This window comes from Antrostomus carolinensis, unplaced genomic scaffold, assembly GCF_000700745.2.
Source record: "Antrostomus carolinensis isolate BGI_N321 unplaced genomic scaffold, ASM70074v2 scaffold3800, whole genome shotgun sequence".
Lineage (NCBI taxonomy): Eukaryota > Metazoa > Chordata > Aves > Caprimulgiformes > Caprimulgidae > Antrostomus > Antrostomus carolinensis.
Window position 1 is genome coordinate 292,418 of NW_010289074.1, and position 11,034 is coordinate 303,451.

General features: G+C 43.9%; 1 protein-coding gene across 1 annotated transcript in view; it reads left to right on the forward strand.

Moving 5' to 3' along the window:
* Positions 1 to 11,034, forward strand: part of LOC104525642 (CUB and sushi domain-containing protein 2) — a 291,143-nt gene that overhangs the window by 164,931 nt on the left and 115,178 nt on the right. The window contains 1 exon segment of the mRNA XM_010168859.2: positions 10,113 to 10,439. Within this exon segment, the coding sequence (XP_010167161.2) occupies positions 10,113 to 10,439 (327 nt within the window).

The window sequence follows — 11,034 nt, forward strand, 5'->3', positions numbered from 1 at the left end:
AAATCTGCAGTGGGATTAGTGACAACGCTCTGTAAATGTTGGGAGACCATTAAATATATTGGACATGAGGTGGGAAAATAACGTAACCTGATTTATGTGTTGCTAGTTGGAATATGCAAACAATTCGGTGCTTCTGATTCTGGCTGCAAATGTGTGACAAATGCAGGAGGAGATTAAACAGCGCGCTGTGGTGCATCCTGCTGTCCTGAGCAGATGATTTATGAGCAGACAGAATTTATTGTGGAGAACTCATTTCCTGGGGCTTCGATGACAAAGCAACACAAACCATTTAAGTAACGCATCTGCTTACTGCAACGGGTGACTCGATAACAGACCTTCCATCTTCATCCTCTCTGTTGTCATTCATCCCTTAACTGTCCAGAATGAGCACATAGAGCACTTGGGAAACTTTGACAGAATTTAGTTGCGTGTCTTCTGCAAACCTCTCGCTAAGCAAGGTATCCGTGGCCTTGTGCATGTGTTCAGATTGTCTCTGCTGATCTGAGATACCTGAAACAGCTACGCTGGAACCTGTGGTCCTGTAGCTGATTGGGGTAGCACAATCATCCATCTGTCTATACCCTGAGCTTTGGTGTCTGCTTCTGTGCGATGTGGGTGTCTGGGTGATACTGAAGACCTCTCCTTCTCCCTATTCTGCAGCACCTCATAGCGCTCAAATCAGCTTCATAGTTCTGTTACTCGCTCTGACACTTGCATTTTCAAAGTTACAAAACTGTGGTATCTGTCAAAGGCTATGGCAGTTCTCATAACCCTGGATAACCTGAGCAATCACTTTTGTACTGAGCTATGTTCAGTTTGCTCGAATTCTTGAAGGAGGGTAAAGTGGGCTTAGGAGATGTCATGCGGATAAATGTTACCTAAGAAAAACCATTGTGCTACTTAAATGAAGTTTGTGCTCTGATGGTGGGAATTCATAAGGGATATAATATTCAAGCTGAAGTCTACAGTTACCTGTGGTTGAGGAGATTATTAAGTTTAGGAGTGGGGAACCAGCCCATAATTACAGCTATAACGGGAAGCCGGTGAGTTGTTCAGTTACTGCAGTGAGAATGATGATGAAAGTCTGGATAGACGTAGTCGGGGAGCAGGGCGTTTCAGTAGGGCCATAACTTTCAAATACATGGTTGGAATTACTGTTTAAACATACTCATGTACAGTGGGGAAAAACTCATTATCTGAATTTTATGTGAACTATTGCAGCAGAAGGCCCTGCTAAGGAATATTTTCTACGACCAAAATTTGTTTCACAAGGTTTATGCTTCCTTGCTAAGGAGAGGAAGAGCTAACATCTCCTCTGCAGGGGATAGTGCTCTCAGAGGGCTCCTGCAGCAGTTCAGTCTTACAAGGTTTCTTTGCTGTTCCTCTCAGCAGCTCTCCTTCCCTGCCCTTCCCTTCTCCTCTTCCTCCCTGCGAGCCTGTGACCTACAACTCCCCAGTGTTCAGCCTGCACCTTTAGCTGAATGGTTGACTTGCGCCAAGCAGTGCCGTCATTTTACGTGACAGATCGTGGCATAAACCATCATGATGATGTATGTCCTTCACAACCATCTTACTGAACAAAGGCAAAGGCTTTGCCTTGCTTTAACTGTCCTCTGCCAGTTGCTCTGGGAGAGTCATTTCTGCAAACAACATATTTCCTGTTACAAGTTGAGTTCATTGATCTCAGACTTGCAAAACTTCCAAGTTCTCTGGACCCGGCGTGTGTGCTAAAGGTAAATAAAATGAAGTGAAATAAAGCAGCACGTATGTTCTGATTGCAATGCATCGAGCAAACCTGGGGGTGGAGGTTCCTGCCCTGAACTGAGGGGTATTTGTTTGGCATTGCTTGACTGCAGCTCTGCAAAGGCTGGGGATAAATAGGTGTGTGTATATGTGTGTGTATGGACACGTGTGTATGTTTAAGTGGAGTTTAAGCACATTTAAGTTGTGCTGTTTCACTGTACATCTGGACTGCTCCAGAGACTTTGTCCATTGATCTGATAGAGTCATTCCAGAGGTCTTGCTCTGGTCTTGATTTTGGATCTCCACTTGTTTCTAGTGACTTTTTTTTTGTTGTATTATAAACTCTTTGTATTATCGACCTGCTTAGAGCAGTAGTCATGCATAATATTCCTCTAAACAGGGCAGAAGGCATTTCCCAAAGTGTTTCCAATTGAAATTATGTTAAATTGTGTTTTCTCTCTGGCTTTGGAGCAGATGTTATGCTTTCTTCCCTTCTTGTTCACTTGAAAACCTCAACCACAGCCTGTTTCTCTCACCACTTTGCTCCCAGTTGCTGTGACACGAAGGAATGCTGGAGATCTGCACTCTCTTGTTGCAAATGGTGCATTGACTCAGACCAAACTGAGCACTAGTGAAGTCCTTTGCCTTGTTGAAAGGTGGCTCCAAGCAGGAGGTCAGCACAGCCCAGGATCCTCCATCCTTCCGTGCAGGTCTGCAGCACTAACACAGTCATCCTCTTTGGAGACATGATGATTTTGCCCATTTTTCCAGTCTTTTGAACATCTCATTTTCCTTAATAGCAATATAAAATCTCTCTTCTCCTTACTGGTAATTACTCCTTTTTTTTTTTTCTTCTTTTTTTGTTAATCCCATATTGGCTTATTATACCTGCTGAATAATCTTAGCTCCTCTTTGTGAAGATTGCAAATTCTGGTTTTTAGCTGAGTGGATAACCTTTTGTGTGCACTGGCTGGTACAAACATTCAGGATTAGTAGCTGGAAATGCAAAGTGCAATAGATGTTTTCCCAGCAATGTACTGAACAGCACCATGTAATTTCATATCACTTGACAAGGTTTTCATTTAGCTCTAAATTAAATTGTCAATTGGTCATTATTTTCTTTTTCTTTCTTTTTTCTTCTCTTTTCTTCTTTTCCTACCCACTATTCACAGCAACCTATGGAGCCCTCCCTAGGAAGAGTAATTTGAAGAAAAGTGTCTCCTCTAAGTTAGTGATAAAAGTATAGATTGCCTTTTAAAATATAATAGCTTTTTAACAAAGAGAGTAGTTAACCCTTGGAGCAGCCTACTGAAGGCAGTGGTGGGTTTTCCATACCTAAACATTTATAAATAGAGATTGGATGCTCCTTTCTGGAGATCTGTTGGAACCAGGAATTGTTTTATAGTCTGTATTAAGAAGATGGATTGTCAAGATGATCAAAATGATCCTTTATTGTCTAATAATTCTTTAATTGGAAACGGCAGAAATTTTTCTTTTAAAAGCATTGGTACTTTATTCATTTTTTAGACTTTGGAGCTGTAGCATTGGCTCTCATTCTTCTGGTGAAACCTGATCCTTTGTGTGCTCTTCATGTTGTTCTTTTATTTTCAATTCTTCTTACTTTTTGCAGTGCTGATGGAACAGTTTGTTAACTCACAAAATACTTCTCCCTCCTGCTGTAAACAGGTTTTCTTTTTCTAGCTAACATTGGACTTGTTTATCTGCTTGTGGATGCATTTGCTTTTAGTGGATTTTTGGAAGACGTGTAGGGGTTCTATTAATTTTTATTTCCAAGCTGTTTTGCCATGTGGGGTTTTTTAATTTTTTTTCTGATTGATTGCTTTTATGAAGCACCCTGATAAGATTTTCCTAATATAATAGCAGAAAGATGCTCTGATTATCTCTGACAGACAAGTTGAGGAAGGGAAGTGGTAACTAACCTTTACCTACTGAACATGTCAACTCTGACCTGTGCAAAGCAGCTGGTCACATCCTGGGTTTGTGCAGCTGAAAGGCTGCCAAGAAACAGGCTCGTTCCCTGCTGAGGCCACTTCCAGGGCTGAGGATGGTTTGTGCATTTGTGCAACAGACGTGTGTCCTTCAGGACCCATGACCACCTTTTGCCTGCCCTTGATCTGAGTCAGGTTCAGAGCAGCAAATCGGTGGTGAAACGCTCCTTATCTTCAGCCTGTTCCCCTGAGCCGCTGAGATCCAGTCGTTCTCTGGCAGTAAGGGAAGCAAATTAAATGAAGGCAGGATTACCATGATCTCTGTATACATGTGGGATTTGTAGCTTTTGTTAACAACCTTGTTTCACGGTTGCAGCCATGTAAGACCATTCCCTTCTTAATTTTAAGCAGAACACTTTCCCTCAAAGCCCTTGTTCTGCATTGCAGCCCTAGTTCATCAAAGCACTGAGATGTAAATGTTTGCTTAAGTAGACATACATGCTTAAGTGCTGTGCTGGGCAGGAATGTACTTCAGCACCTTCTTAATGACAATGAATTGAGTTATAATTGTCCCCCACAAACTCCCCAGGCATGTTTTTGGTGTAACCTACGTGAACATTTTCCATTTTCCTTCCTGTGACTTTATCAGAGGGCTGCTTAACCCATCCCTGTGCTCTTCCTTAAGAGTTGTGTCAAATAAGCTGCACATCTTCCAGCATGGCACTTGTCAATGATAAAGATAATCTGCATATCACAGACCCCATGATCTTGTTAATGAACCTTCTGGATCCATTGGCAATGGACTTGTGAAGTTTCCCTTGGTGTCTACATCTGAGGAAAACTGATTTCCCACCTGGGTGAAACCAGAGCCTGTTTTCTCCTCGGTGTTATTTTGTCAGTGAGTTCTGTCTGGCAGTTGCAGAGCCAGAAGAAAGTCTCCTGCTGTGAGCTGCTGCTCTGTGTGTTGTCTTGGTTTCTAATAAAATTGGAGGGGTTTGGGGTACCTGTGCAGCCAGCCTGGTGCAGCAAAAAAGGTTGTGGGTTTGGGATGAGGTTGTGGTGGTGATCCAGCAGATGTTGGCCAGCTCTCGTGTCCTCAGCAGGGATGCTCCTCCCGCAGAGAGCCTGCACGTGGGGAGAGCCGGAGCAGAGGACTCTGCAGTGGTGTTGGGCCATGTCGCTGTGTGAGATGCTCCCAGCTGTGCTCTCAGCACTGATCAGGAGGATGCAGTTTGTTGGGTTGTCTCCATGCTTGTTATTTTACTGATTGAATCAGTGGAACCGTTACCCTGATGGGGTTTCATGCTGCTATAAATGAGCTGTCCTGTGCCAAGGCATCTGTCCGTATTCCTGACAGCAATTGCTCAGCGTGATGGGTTGCTTCTCTTTACATGAGTCTGAATCTGTAATGACAGTTACTGGTTTTATCAGGCAAGGAGGTTGTTGCTGCCCCCTTCTCCTGTCTCTATATCCAGAAAACAGGACTGTGGTGTGTGTTAGGTTGCCATCTTCAATCTGGTCTGCAGAGAAGTTCCCTTATCCCTGCCTTATTTTACTTTAAAGCTTTACACATGGGGTTGCTGGTTGAGAATGCTGCAATGGGACACTTCCAGTTTGCAGGTGGAGTTGTCATGTACAAGTTTATCTTTAAAGCTCTTTCTGTTGCTCCCCATGAGCAGAGCTTCACGTGTGGCTGAACCTGCTCACACGCCCTCTGCACTGAATCACTGGGGTGCAGCTGCCCTCACCCCAATTGCAGTTCCATGCTTTGGGTGGGTGCCTTGCCCTTTCTGGTGTGACAGCAGCCAACCTTCACACACTCAGTGTGCCGAGACTGTGGGATTGTGTGGTGGAGGGTCAAGTCCAGTCCCATTTTGTTGCAGCTTCCAGTCTGTCAGAGATGAACGTGTTGCAGAGGAGGAAGGATGCTCAGCTAAAGCACGAAGGAGCAAAACGGGAAAGGTACATAACAAGACCACCAGACTGTTCTGGGGCTTTTGCTAAAAAGTGACAATTAAACTTCTGTCATTTTGTGGACACTGTCACCGATGCCCAAGAGAGACTGGGAGCAGGGGGAAGAGTTCCCTTAAAATAAACAGGGATGCCCAGGAAAGGATCTTGTCTTTGTGCAGAAGCCTTGGAGCACCTCCTGAATAGCAAAGTGGTGGCTGCAGAAACCCTGGCAGACAAGCCCCAGTGGGGATTGGCATCTTCCAGTAAGTTTAAAAAACTTCTAACTCCCAGTAACCCAATCAGTGTTCCTGTTTGGAGCGGGCAGAAGTGGAACCTGCTCTGGTATTGTAGCACTCTCCTGTGTGCACAGGGGCTCCTATACCATCTATTTTAAGTTCACTGGTGATATTTTCCTCAAGATCTGCTACCCAAACCCTGCCTATTTTTCATTATTCTTAACATACCTGCTCTTCCACCCCCGGTTAGCCGCTTGTCAGCAGTGACAGCTACTCCATCAGAGGAAACTGAAGAGTTTGTTGCTCTGAAATACACAAAAGTTCTCCCAGTTAATATTTGCTCTAGACTCCTTTCCCTCACCTCCCACTTGCCCTGTTGGTGCCTCAGGGTTTTAAGAAGGAAAATGCATTGTGATGCAGATGCGTTTATTGAAACAGCAGATACAGAAAGAAGAAAATGTAAAATATAAAGCACTTTGCTTCACAGCTTGAACGGTACCCTGAGCTTCCAGCACTGTTAGTTATTTGGGACATATGCTTCCCTGAGTGAGGCATGCCGGTTATTAACCTGGCTCCTGCTGAGGTCCTGTTTTTCCAGTCCATCAGCAAGCTTTGCCTAGAGGAGGGATCTTCTTAAAATGGAAAGGTAAGGCAGAAAATCCGTTACTGTCTTCAGCCTCTCTCCCCACTGGTCAGAATCTGTGGGAATGATACCTAAAAGCTGAGAGAGAAGTCAGGATTTTTTTTGTTTGTTTGTTTCCATGGAGACTGAAATTACTACAGCGATTCCCTGCTTGATTTTCAGCCCCTGACCTGGTGCCTCTCCCATTCCCATGCGCTGCAGGTGTGCCCTCTCCTCAGCATCAGCCCTGGATTCTCACAGGCAGGATGAGCAGAGGTGGAGTGGCTGGGGCCACCACCACACAGAAGTGAGACCATCTGTGTGGAGGCAGGATCTTTTGAAGGCAGAAGAACAGAGAAGCAAGTTGTGCTTTGACTGACCAGACAAAAGCAGAAATTGCTCCTGGCTGAAGGCGCAGAAACAAGCAGCTGTGCTGGGGAAAAAAATCTGTCAGACATCTCCGTGTTCAGCTCAGCCATGAGCATCTCACACTGGGGCCGTGGGGCAGTGCCCTCATGCCACAGCCACCTGTCCTGCTCGACTTCCTAAGACAAGAAGCAGTGAGCTGTTTCTCTGCTGTTTTACTGCTCTCAGTGACCACAGAATCTTGATAATGTTTATGGTGACTTGAATAAATACCTTGTACTCATTCATTAGTGACATGGGTCTCAGTGGCTTTGTAGGCACTCTTTCTACTGAGTTTTCCTCTGATGTATTCTGTATTTAATAAAGGGATTTTTTTCTTCTTGCTTTTGTAGTATTTGATCAGTAATAATAATTATTGACAAAGATCAACATAGGCTTATAAATTTGAATCTACGCTGTGCATATAATGAAATGTCCTCTCATAACATTAATGAACAACCATAATAAATCCTAATTTCAGTCACGGATATTCCTAACTGGGGAATGCTGATGGACAGGCTGCAGGCAGCAGGGCTGACCTCTGTCTGTCTGTCATGTTCTGAATGACTGCTCACTCCTCAGGAGCACTCTGTTCCTGACTCAGATGCGCAAAACAGCACGAGACAGGTAGTGCTCAGCTGTCTTCCACCTTTCTTGAGTACTATCATCTTTGTTCTGATAGAACATTTCACTGTGACATTGTTAAACAGCTTCTGCTTTTATCCGAGTGTCCAGCAAAGCACTTTGGAGAAAGCAGAGGCTGATGTGGGTCCTGGTGCCAGCTCTGTCCAGTGCAGCTACAAAAACCCCTTTTCATGCTGAAGAAAAACCTCTCCTGCTTAAAAAAAAAAGGAAAAAAATCTACATATCACAGACACCATGATCTTGTTAATGAACCTTGTGGATCCATTGTTGCTTCCTGGGTTGGATGTGCCCCTCGGGGAGGTGAAGCCCAGCTCCTCACTGCACTGAGGAGAACTTGGGCATCGGTGCCCTGCCATGGGCATGGGACATGGATGCGTGGGACGGTGGCCTTTGTCCTACACCTGCAACTTGACTGTCTCCTGTACTTGTTATTTTATGGAAAATCAAAATTGTCATTTACTTCCCTGCAGTGGAGACTTTTGAGGGTTTTTTTTTTTATCTGTTACTTTTTAATCTGTTATTTTGTTTTATCTAGCGAAGGTTCATTTTCTATTCTCCTCTCACTCTGTGTTTCTTTCTTTTGTCAGCAAGTTCTTTGTTGTTGTTACCTCCTGAAATGAGCCACCAGCGCTGTGCCGTAATGGCTACGCTAGCAACTGTACCTCTGTGTTGCTGGCTGTGTGATACTGTAGGTCCTGTATGAATGCTAATTTATGGATTTAAAAATTTACAGGAGACACCTCGCTCCTGGGAGGGGTTCCTAGTGCTGAGATGTTTCTCTGCCTGTGAATGCGTTTATTTTCAAGAACTATTCCTAGGCAGATGATTCCAAGCTTATGTTGACAGAATTATTTGACAGCATCCCTTGATATTTCGACATCTAGTGAAGAGCCAAAATCCTGAGGATATTTTGCAGTTTGTTTTCTCTTTAATCTATTCTCTTTGTTGCTGAGAGCAGGAAATAGATTGTGTAGCTCTCAGCCTTGATAACGTCATGGTAACGTCCATCGTATTTGATCTGAAACCATTAAGCGTTGAAGGAAGACAGAGGGAAAATAACAGAGGGAGAGTGAGCATTGAACCAAATAATTGTATAAATGCCAAATTCAAACCAGTCTCATGCTCTGTGCAATGTCCTTTTGCCAGGAATTAGGGAGATGTATGTTCCAAGTAATGGATTTTACCAGGGGTGATGGTGGGGAAGAAGATGAGTAAAACATGCATACATAAAATATCAAAAACCTGGGGTAGGTACCACTTAAAAGGCAGCCTTGCTTTTTCAAATTAATGGACCTTGTCAGCTGAAATACAGTATATATTGAAAACCCTTGAGAGCTAAAGATTTTTTTTTTTCATATGCACTCTTCCCCTCAGCTTCATTTTAAGACTGGTTTTAATTATTTTCATGGGAATGGCAGCCTAGTTTGATGCCTCTTTATGATAACATGCTAGCCCAGCAGAAGTCAGTGATTTATTTGTAATGGGAAGGGGAGCTGCCCCTACACCTGGGCTGCAGATTGCAGCCTGCCTGTGCTTGTTTCAAGTTGTCCCAAGCCCCTGGCACTTGGGGGAAGCTTGGGAAGGTTCTTGGGCTGTTCCTTGCCTAGTACAGCCAAGTCACTACCAAAACCAAACAGTAGCCTCTGTTTTTTCATGCTCATTTAGCACAGGTATAAACAGCTGCCCAAGGAGCTAGATAAAGGCAGATTGACTCATGGCTCCTTCTCAGAGGAGTTGACAATTTACTGCTGTATCACACAGGTATTTAATACAGGATGGGGATGGCCTGAGTGTGAGGAGTTGCTCTAAATGCAGCGGGACTGTTAGATCTGTTGATGAGCATGGGTGAAAATTGCATTTAGCAAACAAAGTGCAGATTTTTAAGCAACTCTTGAAAAGTCTGCACTGCGCTAAGAAGTGCCTCTGCAGTTTAAACCAGCACTTTAGACTAAAAAGTTTGGGCAGGGATAGCCCCAGAGGAGCTGGAATGGGGTATCAGACAAGTTGCTTCCTTCCCTCAGGTTTTGTAGGCTTTGCCAAGTTGTGGCCACAACAGAAGATATTATTGATATTGAGGTTAACTTGTTTAATGCTGATTTTATTTTGCTCTAGCTGTAGTCACACATTTGATTCCTGGGGAGGTTTAATCTCCTGGATATGCAGGAGAATTTACCTGTGAAATACCAAATCCCCACCTGGCTGAGTGACGTTTTCTTGGTGCAATAAAAGAAACCCATGTATGGCGCAAATCCCACACGAATGTGAGGAAGCGCTACTGGAAAAAGGGGCAGGACTGTGCTAGGCTGGAAAATTGCAAATCAACCAAAACCAGAACTGGAGATTACTTTGAAGTCACTTCTTCCCTATGCAAGTAAATCACTGACATCTAGCAGTGAATGGAGCACTGAGCCCTTCCTTTCTTTAATCGTCTCTGAGAAGCAAAACAAGTGGGAATTTGCAGGAATTGCCCAACTGGAGGGATAAGGGGGAGGGAGAACCATGACAGAGCAGCTTGTCGGAACACTGTGCTGCATGATTGATGGTGGTTTCTTATTGCAGTTTCCTGCTTTTTCAACTTCACCACCCCATCTGGGATTGTGCTGTCACCAAATTACCCTGAAGAATACGGCAGCAGCTTGCACTGTGTTTGGTTAATTATAGCTAAACCCGAGAGCCGCATTCACTTGGCTTTCAATGATTTTGATGTGGAGCCTCAGTTTGATTTCCTAGCCGTGAAGGATGGTGGGACTGCTGAATCTCCAGTGTTGGGGACCTTCTCAGGAAACCAGATCCCCTCCTCTCTGACCAGCAGCGGTCACGTAGCCAGGCTGGAGTTCCAGACCGACCACTCCATGGAGAAGAGAGGCTTCAACATAACCTTCACCAGTAAGTGCCTGATCATTCCTTCTAGTCTTTATTTCAAACTAAATTCTTGTTGGAGATTAACAGGCAAGAGTTTGATCTTTCTATAACCTTTGCAAATCCAGAGTAAATCTGAAAATTGGGGATTACTTCAGATTTGCAGTTGGGTACTTGAGGATTGGTTTGAAGCTTAGAGCTGATTGCACAAGTTCTTTCTGGCTGTGAAGTTTAAGTGGTTGTCCAGTGGTGAAAGAAACAGTTTGGCCCCAGATTATCTGTTAATGGAGGAGCCAGGGTTTCTGTTTTCCCATCAGCCTGTAGTGTTATGTGGGCTTTCTGCTTGGTGAGGTGAGACAATGCTTTGTGGACAGCTTGATGCAGATTAGGAAGAGCCGTTTGATCTCAGATGGTTGTGTCCATCGGTCAATGCTATCATCATCTGCTGATATCTGTAAGTATACAAGACTTAGAAGATAAAGGAAAACATGTAGTAATGTTTCATAATATAAAGCATTGAAACTTCTGCAGATTTATTTGGCTTCATGTAAGTCCAGTCTTCAAATCCCAAACGAACGCTATGGTAATTTTTTCCTCATGTTGTCCTATAGCTTTCTAGAGA